Below are 13,014 nucleotides of genomic sequence, written 5' to 3'. Positions count from 1 at the left end.
TTAAGGTGGCCACAACAAAAGGAGAGACACACAAAGTATGAACAGTAGGCTTATTTTTATTAACTTAAATCAAATAAAAGCCAAAAATAGTATGGATTATGAACATCAGTAGAGTCAGTGGTGTTGGCGTGATGCACGCGTGAATCATGTCAATTCAAGTGTTGCAAACGTCAACCAAGTCCTGAAAGGGAAAACTAAAACACGATAACCAAAACCGGGATGTGTGTTACCTGTGGAGGGAAGCAGAGAGAGTGATTGCAAATCAGCCAGCTCTTTTGTAACCTGGGAACAGTGGGGCCCACAGGTGCCCCTGATCACACCAAGCAGCCACTCACACAACCAATAGAAATAGACCACCTAGAGCTGCCTTCAAGATGACCTCAGGGGTCATCACACCACTGACATTTTTTCCCTCCTCATCTTTTCTGACTGTTTTTCACCAGTTTTGCATTTGGCTAGGGTCAGTGTCACTACTGGTAGCATGAAGCAATACCTGGACCCTACAGAGGTTGCAGTCCAACTCCTCCAGGATGGCACATCAATACGTGCCATTGCCAGAAGGTTTGCTCTGTCTCCCAGCACAGTCTCAAGAGCATGGAGGAGATTCCAGGAGACAGGCAGTTACTCTAGGAGAGCTGGACAGGGCCGTAGAAGGTCCTTAACCCATCAGCAGGACCGGTATCTGCTCCTTCGTGCAAGGAGGAACAGGTTGAGCACTGCCAGAGCCCTACAAAATGACCTCCAGCAGGCCACTGGTGTGAATGTCTCTGACCAATCAATCAGAAACAGACTTCATGAGGGTGGCCTGAGGGTCCGACGTCCTCTAGTGGGCCCTGTGCTCACTGCCCGACACCGTGGAGCTCGATTGGCATTTGCCATAGAACACCAGAATTGGCAGGTCTGCCACTGGCGCCCTGTGCTTTTCACACATGAGAGCAGGTTCACCCTGAGCACATGTGACAGAGGTGAAAGGGTCTGGAGAAGCCATGGAGAATGTTATGCTGCCTGTAACATCGTTCAGCATGACCGTTTTGGTGGTGGCTCAGTGATGGTCTGGGGAGGCATATCCATGGAGGGACGCACAGACCTCTACAGGCTAGACAACGGCACCCTGACTGCCATTAGGTATCGGGATGAAATCCTTGGACACATTGTCAGACCCTACGCTGGTGCAGTGGGTCCTGGGTTCCTCCTGGTACACAACAATGCCTGGCCTCATGTGGCGAGAGTATGCAGGCAGCTCCTGGAGGATGAAGTAATTGATACCATTGACTGGCCCCCACGCTCGCCTGACCTGAATCCAATAGAACACCTCTGGGACATTATGTTTCAGTCCATCTGAGGCCGCTAGGTTGCACCTCAGACTGTCCAGGAGCTCAGTGATGCCCTGGTCCAGGTCTGGAAGGAGATACCCCAGGACACCATCCATCGACGTTGTCAGGCATGCTTACAAGGACGTGGGGGCAATACACAGTACTGAGTACCATTTTGAGTTGCTGCAATGGAATTTCAGCAAAATGGACTAGCCTGCTGCATCATTTTTTCACTTTGATTTTCACGGTGTCTTTGAATTCAGCCCTCTGTAGATTGATAATTTTCATTTGACGATGTGGCATCCTTTCGTTCCTAACTCATTACACAGTCCATATCAGTATAGATATCCAGCATGATTTTTTTCCCATTGAGATGTGTTTTCAAAGTGTTCCTTTAATTTTTTTGAGCAGTGTATCTATACACTACTCACAAAAAGTTAGGGATATTCGGCTTTCGGGTGAAATTTCAGAATGCACCTAAAATGCACTATAACCTTTACAGGTGAACTTAATTTGACCTTCTCTAAACTTTTGAATGCACATGTCCAACTGTTCAGTGTTTCAGTACTTATTGCATAACATGCTGTTCTCTAACAAGGTGATTAACCGCAAAAATCACAACAAGTGTCTGATCCATGAATCGACCACTAAATGTTCTGGTACAATGACAATTTGTATTTAAACAGTCCTCTTCATCGTGCTGTTCACATTTTGGCATCATGAGACCAAGACGACACCTAACAATCGATCAACAGTACCTGGCCATTGCAAGGCTTCAAACGGGATGTTCTCAGAGGGAAGTTGCCACTGAGCTTAGAGTGTCACAGAGAGTCATCAGCAGGTTGCAACAGAGACACATAGAGACTGGAAGAGTCACAGAAAGGCATAGAAGTGGACGTCCTTTGGCCACATCCCATGCTGATGACCGCTTCATTGTGAACACTGCCCTGCGGAGCCTTTTGGAGGTGGTGGTGTTACAGTCTGGGCAGGTGTGTCTAGTCAATACAGAACTGCCCTACACCTTGTGAATGGTATTGTGACAAGCCGATACTACCTGAATAACATCATTAATCCAGTCATTGTGCCTCTGCATGAGCAACACAGGCCTGATTTCATCTTCATGGACGACAATGCCCCAGCTCATCGAGGTTGCATCATCAGGGAACGGCTGCTGGAGGCTGGGGTACCTCAAATGGAGTGGCCTGCACTTTCTCCAGACCTGAATCCCATAGCAAACCTATGGGATCAGCTGAGTCGTCGTGTGTAACCCCGCACCCCAGAACCTCAATGACCTGAGGGCAGCCCTTCAAGAAGAGTGGAATGCCATGCCTCAGCAGACAATAAGTCAAGTTGTGAACAGCATGAGACGTCGGTGTCAAGCTGTAATTGATACCACCACCACTGTTGTTAGCTTTTGTTTCAATAAATAGTTTGAGATGAAGAAATTACCATTGCATGTTTCTACTTAATATGTTGTGCGCATGCGCAGACCGTGCATGCAGCCTGTTACAGTCGCTCCTGTTTGTTTTCTTCTTTTTCTTACTTTTTTTCCTTATTTCTTTATTTAACTCAGAACTTTTTACTTTTTAAGTACTGACTTTTGAAGTTGTGCCCTCTTCAAACATGCTGGTGGAGAGAGTTCTGGTACTTTTTTTCACTCTGGAATTACTTTCATTCAAACATTGAACAGTCGCGCAGCAACTTCTGGGCCGCTTTGTTTACTCCAGAGATCAGCTGATCGCTCTGAAGCCGGCCGGCTTGGAGACCAGATCATCGGAGATCCCCGCTGAAATCTGGAGAAAAACACGCAGAGGTTGCAGAGGGGGAACGAAGCGAGGAGGGAAGAGAGTTGGGTCGAGACAGCAGAGGCTTATGGAGAAAAGGAGACATAAGCCGTGTCTCCCCTCTCTCATCATGGGCAATGTGAGATCGCTGGCAAACAAGATGGACGAGCTAACAGCGCTGGCCAGGAATCAGGGGGAGTACCGGGAGTGTAGTTTAATGTTCTTTACGAAGACATGGCTGCACCAGGACATTCCCGACGACAACGTTTCAATTGACGGCTTTCAGACCGTCCGGGCCGACAGGGATTGCGCCGGGAGCGGTAAGCGTAAAGGGGGGGGGCTTGCCGTTCTCGTGAACAAAAGGTGGTGCAATCCTTTCCACATCACCATCAAGGATCGTGTCTGTTGCCCGGACATTGAACTGTTGGCTGTTGGACTCAGGCCGTATTATTTGCCCAGGGAATTCTCACATGCCATTGTTGTGACTGACCCTCCCCCCTCTGGGTAGGTCAGACCACAATCTAGTGCACCTCAACCCCTGTTATGTGCCTCCAGTCAAGAGCCAGTCTGCAACCACGAGGACAGTGAGGAAATGGTCAGAGGAGGCTTATGAGACACTTCAGGGATGTTTTGAGATGATTGACTGGCAGGCACTCTGTGAGCTGCATGGAGAGGACATTGATGGGCTCACAGAGTGCATCACGGATTACATAAATTTCTGTGTGGACTCCACTGTCCCAGCAAGGACTGTCCAGTGTTATTCAAATAACAGGCCATGGGTGAGAAAGGACATCAAGGCCATCCTAAATAAAAAGAAGAGGTCCTTCAGAGCTGGCAACAGGGACGAGGTGAGAACGATCCAGTGGGAACTGAAGGTAAAGATCAGGGAGGCCAAGGACAAGTACAGGAGGAAGCTGGAGTGGAAACTCCAGCAGAACAACACCAGAGAGGTCTGGAGTGGAATGAGGACCATCACGGGTTACAGGCCGACCAACAACAGAGGAGCTGAAGGCAGTGTTGAGCGGGCCAACGAACTGAATCTGTTTTCCAACAGATTTGACTCTGTGGGCCCTGCTCAACCCCCCCATGACTCTTCTGCTGTCTGCCTCCAACCTTCACCTATTCCACTTCCCCCTCCCCCTCCTGCTCCTCACAGTCCCCCCCCCCCCCCCCCCCCCCCCCGAGAGAGCTTTCCTCACACCTCGTTCCCCAGTCCCCAGGCTGACGGCACTCTACAACCTGACGACACCACCCCTCCCCCGCTGGTCACCTCGACAATGTGCTTCACTGCTGACCATGTTAGGAGACAGCTGATGAGACTCCACTCAAGCAAGGCTGCAGGCCCTGATGGTGTCAGCCCCAGGGTGCTTAAAGCCTGTGCCCCCCAGCTATGTGGAGTACTTCACCATGTCTTCAACATGAGCCTGAGTTTTCAGAGGGTCCCTGTGCTGTGGAAGACGTCCTGCCTCGTTCCTGTGCCGAAGACGCCGTGTCCCAGTGGCTCCAAGGACTACAGACCGGTGGCACTGACCTCCCACATCATGAAGACCGTGGAGAGACTCGTCCTGGAGCAGCTCAGGCCCTTGGTCAAGCCACACATGGACCCCCTTCAGTTCGCCTACCAGCCCCAACTTGGAGTTGAGGATGTCATTATCTACCTGCTCAACCGCGTCTACGCCCATCTGGATAAGCCGGCGAGCACTGCGAGCGTCATGTTTTTTGACTTCTCTAGTGCTCTACTGGGTGAGAAGCTGACGGAGATGCAGGTGGATGCCCCCCTCGTGACTACAGTATGTGCGCTTACAACACTGTGTGTCAGACAGAGTGGTCAGCAACACCGGGGCCCCGCAGGGGACTGTCCTCTCTCCCTTCCTCTTCACCATCTACACCACGGACTTCAGCTACTGCACAGAGACCTGCCACCTTCAGAAGTTTTTTGATGACTCAGCAATAGTTGGATGTATCAGCAAGGGTGAGGAGGAGGAGTACAGGGCTGCTGTGGACAACTTTGTCGCATGGTGCGAGCAGAACCACCTGCAGCTCAACGTGACAAAGACAAAGGAACTTACTGTTGATCTCAGAATCAGAATCAGAATCAGAAACTGTTTATTGCCAAGTAACATACATTACAAGGAATTTGCTGTGGTCTGAAGGTGCTATTGTTTTTCGATAACAAATAAGTAGAATATAAAAGGTAAAATGAGAAGAAAAATAAAAATTTGATAAATAACAAGCAGTGCAGTGACCAGAATAAAGTGTCCAGTAGGGGGTGGGTGCGTTAATGTAATGCAGGGGGGACAGGGGTGATGTACGTTAATATAACGTATAACTTGTGTTTGTGTTCTGGGAGGGGGGGGGGGGGGGGGGTCAATGTGAGTTTGTCAGGTTGACTGCAGAGGGGAAGAAACAGTTTTTGCGGCGGGAGGTTTTGGTCCTGATGGACCGCAGCCTCCTGCCAGAGGGGAGGGGGTCGAACAGATGGTGTCCGGGGTGGGAGGGGTCGGCAGCGATCTTCCCTGCTCTCCTCAGGGTCCTGGAGGAGTACAGGTCCTGAAGAGATGGGAGGTTGCAGCCGATCACCCTCTCTGCAGAGCGGATGATACGCTGCAGTCTGCGTCTGTACTTGGTGGCGGCAGCAGCGTACTAGACAGTGATGGAGGAGGTGAGGATGAACTCTATGATGGCCGTGTAGAAGTGAACCAGCATTTTTTGTGGCAGGTTAAACTTCCTCAGCTGCCTCAGGAAGTACATCCTCTGTTGGGCTTTCTTGATGAGGGAGCTGATTTTCAGCTCCCACCGGAGGTCCTGGCTGATGATGGAGCCCAGGAAACGGAAGGACTCCACAGTGTCCACTGGAGAGTCACACAGGGTGATGGGGGCGGGTGGGTCCTGCGATCTTCCTGAAGTCAACAACCATCTCCACTGTCTTTGAAGCGTTAAGCTCCAGGTTGTTGCTGTTGCACCAGGTCACCAGATGGTCAATCTCCCACCTGTAGGCAGGCTCATCTTCTCCAGAGATGAGTCCGATGAGGGTGGTGTCGTCCGCGAACTTCAGGAGCTTGACGGACTGGTGACTGGAGGTGCAGCTGTTGGTGTACAGGGAGAAGAGTAGAGGAGAAAGAACACAGCCTTGAGGGGAGCCGGTGCTGATCCCAGCTTCACGTGCTGCTTTCTGTCAGACAGGAACTCTGTGATCCACCTGCAGGTGGGGTCAGGCACATTGAGCTGGGAGAGCTGAAGAAGAGCCGAAGAAGAGCCGGGACGATCGTGTTGAAGGCAGAGCTGAAGTCCACAAACAGGATCCTGGCATAGGATCCTGCGGAGTTCAGGTGCTGGAGGATGAAGTGTAGGGCCAAGTTGACGGCGTCGTCTACAGACCTGTTGGCTCTGTAGGCGAACTGCGGGGGGTCCAGCAGAGGGTCGGTGATGGATTTGAGGTGGGACAAGACCAGGGGTTCAAATGATTTCATGACCACAGAGGTCAGGGTGACGGGTCTGTAGTCATTTAATCCTGTGGGCCCTGGTTTTTTGGGGACGGGGATGATGGTGGAGGCCTTGAAGCAGGCTGGCATGTGGCATGTCTCCAGTGAGGTGTTGAAGATGTCCATGAACACCGGAGGCAGCAGATCGGCGCAGCGCTTCAGGCAGGATGGGGAGATGGAGTCTGGTCCAGCAGCTTTCCGGGGGTTTTGTCTCTTGAAGAGCCTGTTCACATCTCTTTCAAGGACAGACAGAGGTGTCGATGTTGGAGGAGGGGGGGCACTGTGGGGGGCAGTTGTGGTGGACCAAGGCGCCGATGACCCCTGTTTCCATCCAGGGGGTCAGTGTGGACATTGTAGAGGATTAAAAGTTCCTGGGAATTCACATAGAAAATAAACTGGACTGGGTAAAGAACACTAATGCCCTCTCCAGGAAGGGCCAGAGCCGTCTCTATTTTCTGAGGCAGCTGAGGTCCTTCAACATCTGCCGGACTATGCTGAGGATGTTTTATGAGTCTGTGGTGGCCAGTGCTATCCTCTATGCTGTTGCATGCTGGGGCAGCAGGCTGAGGGTGGCGGACTCCAACAGACTAAACAAACTGATCCGCAAGGCCAGTGACGTTGTGGGGGTGGAGCTGGACTCTCTGACGGTGGTGTCAGAGAGGAGGATGCTGTCTAAGCTGCGGGGCATCTTGGACAATGTTTCGCATCCTCTCCATGACGTCCTGGTAGGACACAAGAGCACCTTCAGTGGGAGACTCATTCCTCCCAAATGTACAACAGAGCGCCACAGGAAATGTCTGTGGCCATCAAACTGTTCAACTCCTTCCTCTGAGTGTCAGACACTCAGGAAGAGACTGGAAATCTGGACCTACTTCACCTGTTCATATACTACCTCACTATTTATTCTTTAAATGTTTCAGTGCAATACATATATAGTCATACACAACAGTGCCATACATACACATGTATATATATATATATATATACACATACATATTCATTGTTATTGTTTTTATTTTTTACTTTATTTTTCACTTAAATACTGTAAATGTGTATATTTTTATTTTCTATTTCTTATTTTTATATTTTGTACATACTTTTAGCTCTAAATTATGCAACTTTCTACTTTCAACTTTCTACTCTTGAATGGGAAATAAAATATTTCTGATTAAATGCCCTGCTTTCATGATATAATATCACTGTAGCATGAACCTTTTACATTTTCCATAAATTTCACCAGAAAGTCGAATATCCCTAACTTTTTGTGAGTAGTGTGTGTGTATATATATATATATATATATATATATATATATATATATATATATAAAGACTTGACTTGATTTAAACTCTGTTTCTCTGTTGTCTATCAGGACCTGCATGGACCCGGCGTCAGGTCGACCCTGCACTGAGCTGCTGGAACCAGTAAACCTGCACCTGAACATCAAGAGGAACCTGTCAGCTTCCTGGTACAAGAAGATGGTCGCCGTGGAGATCGATGGAGATCTGAAGCCCATGAAGGTTAGAGAAGGTGGAGGAAGATATGTAGATAAATATGAATGTTATATTTGATACCAGACATATGAGTAGTGACTGGAACTCTTTCAACATTAAAAGATCATAAAAACATCTGACTATAATATCTTTTACAGTCATTGGAGACACCACAGAGTGATGAGTTGATTATTTGATAAAACAAAATGAGTCCTGCAGTCGTACAGACAAACCTCCATTTCAGGGTTTCCCACTGTGTTTTATAGCAAAGGTAGACCACCTCGTCTGAAACAAAGATCACCTCCATGCACATCATAAAGAGTAAAATAAAACATTAACCTTCAGGGTGAACTTTCACACAGCATACGCCACATATTTAACTTGTAGCTAACTGCACTGAGATCACCTTAGCTGAACCCTGTGATTTCTGCAGACTTTCTAACTACTTTGTTCTTGTTTTTGCAACCAGTTGACATGTGCACCACCAAAGGTACAGTTCGTTCTGATGACAGTCCTCTCCTGTAGTGTTGAAGTGTAGCTGCACTAGTCTCCTCTGTGCAGTGAAAACTGAATTGAATTTGTCTGTAGACATTCCCATCAGCATCAGGGTTGTACTGATTGGCGTTCAGATCGACTATCGATGATGATAAGATGATCGCAGATATTAAGAAACTAAATTATTATAGAAAACAAAATCTAAAATCTGTTACCTACTCTGCATGTACAGGAGATGTTTCAGGTGGAGTGGCGTGTCTGATGATCACTGTTCATCAGCTCCTTAATTTAATGCAACCTGTTTTCCTGACAAAACCCTGTATCTCCATTCTTCATCTGCCTGCTCACACCTCAGCGGTGTGTGTGTCCGTCCACCAGCTCTTTCCCCGCTCTGCCATCTTTAAGTTTTTATGCATTTCATTTGTTACAGCCTCAGGGTCACCCTTTGAACACATATACAGTAGAGCTAGTTAGTTTGTAATTAGAGAGAGAAGGAGGGAGACAGCCACTGCCCCCCCCGTACTGTGTTGATGTAGTTGTTCTCATTTACATATTTTTCTGTTTCAGTTATGAGATATCTAAAGTAGTCTGACATTTGATCCCGGCTCATGAATAATACCTGAACCAGCAGTGAACTCCAAGCTGTTTAGATGCAGATATTTTCATTATCATTATTTTATGATCACTACAACAAAAATACAGCTTAATGACAGCAGCTAGGATGAGATCAGCTATACTGGCATTTAAAGTGAGTGATTACGGTCTAGTGAAGAAAGGTATAGTGCCTGTTATAAGTGCTGTGTCTGTGCTCGGCCTGTAGGTGGAGCTGAGTCAGGATGACCTGACGGTGCTGCTGAAGATCCTGATGGAAAATCTGGGAGAGGCAGGCAGTCTGGAGCCCACCGGCCCGAGGCACGAGGCCAGTCTGCAGCTCCGAACAGCTGGAGGCCCCCCGACAGGTCTGACACACAGAAACAGAACAGATTTATTTTCACAAATATTCATACATGTATGTAGAAATATGCACACTGATGTTGGTTACCTTCTGTTTCTCTGCTGATGAGATTACTTTTATATTTTTGATTGTTTCATGTTGTGTTGCGTTTTGTTGATGTCATCTGTATTTTATGAGTTCAGGTAATGTTAGGAAGCCGACTGTAAGCAGTGATGAAGAGGAGGATGAAGCTTTAGAGACCATGAAGTTTAACTTCAACATTGAGTCTCTTGGTCTGGTTCTGTACAGCAACAACCCAAAACAGGTCAGTTAGCACACAACTGCTGATGGGTTTTAAGTAGACTTCTGGATTAGATTCTCTTAGTGTTCTGGAAAGTTCTGTGTTTGTTTCCTTCAGATGTTCCGCCTAAAGAAATCTCTTAACATTTCTATACATGGGTAAAGATACCAGAGCTGCATACTTTTCTAATCTTGTATCTAATAATCGTGATCCTAAAATCTAGTTTGACACTGTGTAAATATCAATACTTTTCTGGATTAGTTTAACCTAAAAGTACTAAACTTTACTTCACTCATGTTGTAGAAAAATACATGCAGGAATGAATCAAGGTCTATGGGGCTGACAGGTGCAGCTGGTTCAGGATCAGCTGGTTCAGGTTCAGTTGGTCCTGGATTATTAATTATTGCTGATTCAGGCTCTGTTGACTCAGGCTCAGCTGGTTTAGGGTCAGCTGGGTCCGTTGGTTCAGGATCAGCACACTGTTGTTCTTGTTCCCTGCAGCCATCAGACCTCCACCGCCAGGAGAACCTCAGACTCGGCGAGTTTGCCCTCCACCTGCTGAAAACTTCAGGGAAGATCCTGGCCAACGGCAACATGGAGGTGACCACCGTCCTCACCGCCTGCACGCTGGATGACCTGAGGACGGGCATGGAGAGGGTGACCTCACGGTAAGAGTCACATGACGTCTAGTTTCTCTCTCTGACTGTTTGATGAACAGCAACATTTAAACACTGACAGTTACAACCATCTCAGTTTTTAAAGGGAAGAAGAAGAACACTTTGATGAGGCTGTTGTTGGGAATTTGACTTCCTGCAAATGCAGTATGTACAACATACTGTATGTACTACATACTGCTGTTCATAGTAGTATGCAGTAACTGTCATGGATGTATTATGCAGTATGCCGGCCAGGCACAGTGTTAATCCTGCAGGTATTCTGATGAAAGTCAGAACAAACCTTTAAATGAGGCCTTGTGGATCTGATCTGAGTGTAGATTCAGTAACTGGGTTGTTTATTTGTTCAAAAACAGGTTTTGGTGACTGCTGAGGTGAAATAAGTTTACATAGCGTTAATGGCAAACCTCCGCCAGTGCTTTGCATTGTGGGACACAGTATGTGAGGTAGACTGGTCCAGTGCAGACTGGAGAGTTTTTCCGACTCAGTACGACATCCGGGTGTTTTTGACAAACTGCATATTTAGCTTTTGTTTGCATACTGCATACTACGTGCTACACTTTGGCCAAATCAGTATATACTGTAGTATAATAGGCGGTTTGAATACAGCCAGAGTTTGGTTGCATGTTTATTGACTCAAGACCTCTGTTGCCCCCTTGTGGTTCTTCAACTTCAGCATCATGTGTTTCTGTATACTAATTAAAATAATATATATAATATAATTCCCAACAGAAGTTTTTCAGGAAATGGCACCGCTGCACTTTTATTACGGAGCAGCTTGTTTTAAACCTCACTTAACTATAAAACATGTAAAAATTGTATTTTGTCTTTTCCAATAAATCTCTTTATAATTACATCCTTATATGGATTATATTTTGGACATATTTAGAACAAAAACTACCAGTTTTGTTGTATCAGCAGGAAGTTTTCTATAATATAAAAATGTGGTTTGTAGTAATGACATGTGACTGTTATCAATCAGTGAACCCGTGTTAACTCACCTTAAATCTCCCTGTTGTGTTGTTATGTTTCCTCGTGGCTGCAGGATGGTTGGTCGCAGAGACGAGGAGAGCTTGGAGGCGATGATCGATGTGACATATCGACAGAGCGCTGAAGAACGGGAGGTGGTGGCTGTTCTGCAGAAACTCTACCTGTGTGCCAGTGTGGAGTTTCTGATGGCCGTTGCAGATTTCTTCCTGCAGGCTCTGCCACAGGGTTCGACTCAGACCACTGCGTCTGCACCAAGCGACAGACTGCCACTGAGACCGACCACTGAGCCACGAGCCAACGCCAAGACCAGTAAGTCCAAGAATCTGAATAGAGAGATCTGAATACTAAGACGGGGGTGGTATACCTATATCTAAATAATAGCAACATTAAAAACAAGGCAAAAAAACATACAACAAATAAGAGATTTAACAATTAATAAAATGAACAGTAAATAATTACCAATTAATACTGTGGCATGGGATCGGCACAGGATCTTAAGATAAATATGAGGGCTTGTAAGATGACAGGACAGAATGACAAAGTATAAAAAGCATATTTCTGCTAAACAAAATGAGAATTTGTTTGCTTTTGAAATTCCTGTGAATCTTACCACTAAAAACATAAATCACTCTGTGGTTCAGCTGGTCACAGCTGGTAGGTGCACGAAGATGTAGTTTAGCTTTAATGGGTCATAGGTCAAAAAGTTCAGAAACCACAGAGGTGAAAAAAATGACTCCTTGAATTAGAATTTATTTTAACAAACTGATAAAACAAATAACACTGATTTTAATAAATACATATTTCATATATGAACTAAGTAAGATTAACTCAAATAATAGATGTATTCTTTATCACTCCGAAAAAAGAAGACTGTAGTTTCTGTGCAGATTTTCACATAAATATAAAACTAAAGTTAAATGAATGAAAATTAAGTCTGCTAATTGGTTGCGTGTGTTTCTATTGTTTTGTTCAAAAGTCAAATTCGCTTACATACACAAAAATCCCACACAGATGATATCATGTGCTGATTCAGTTTTTCATTTGGTTCACTTGCTTTAAGTATTTCAGTTCATTGTCAAGCTTATTTAACAGTAGTAGTTAATGTAAATGTTGCCTCCTTTTTTACTTTTTTTTTTTACGTGGTGAAATATTATGAAAGGTTCAGCTTACAATCAAGAAAATGAATGCATTACAGTTATCAAGACATGGGTAAACAAGTGATGTGACCTTGGCAGTGTTTGTGAAATGGTAATAGGCCCATTTAGTGACTGGAATGTGTGCTTCAAAAGAAAAATTACTATCAAGGGAATGCACTGAGATGTGAGGTTTTCTCTTTTGGCCTGTTCCTCATTAACCAAAATCTCAGTTTTGTCCTTATTCAACTGTAGAAAGGTTTGAGCTGTCAAATCACTGATTTGTGAAAGGTAATTAAAAGAGTGTTGACAGGGCTCAGATAATCAGGTGAAGCAGAGAAATAGGGTTGTGTGTCATCGGCGTAACAACAAATACCATGTTTATGGATACTAGAACCGAAAGGCAGCATGTACAGA

The 13,014-nt window shown here is 45.9% G+C and overlaps 1 protein-coding gene across 2 annotated transcripts in view; it reads left to right on the top strand.

The window, feature by feature from the left end:
- vps13c (vacuolar protein sorting 13 homolog C) overlaps positions 1–13,014 on the top strand; it is a 98,844-nt gene that overhangs the window by 47,804 nt on the left and 38,026 nt on the right. For both annotated transcript variants that reach the window (XM_070907817.1, XM_070907809.1), the window contains 5 exons: positions 7,950–8,097; positions 9,386–9,524; positions 9,703–9,824; positions 10,302–10,468; positions 11,520–11,773. In XM_070907817.1, the coding sequence (XP_070763918.1) occupies positions 7,950–8,097; positions 9,386–9,524; positions 9,703–9,824; positions 10,302–10,468; positions 11,520–11,773 (830 nt within the window). The remainder of the gene's footprint in view (positions 1–7,949; positions 8,098–9,385; positions 9,525–9,702; positions 9,825–10,301; positions 10,469–11,519; positions 11,774–13,014) is intronic.

This window comes from Enoplosus armatus, chromosome 1, assembly GCF_043641665.1.
Source record: "Enoplosus armatus isolate fEnoArm2 chromosome 1, fEnoArm2.hap1, whole genome shotgun sequence".
Lineage (NCBI taxonomy): Eukaryota > Metazoa > Chordata > Actinopteri > Centrarchiformes > Enoplosidae > Enoplosus > Enoplosus armatus.
This window is presented reverse-complemented; position numbering and strand designations above follow the sequence as displayed.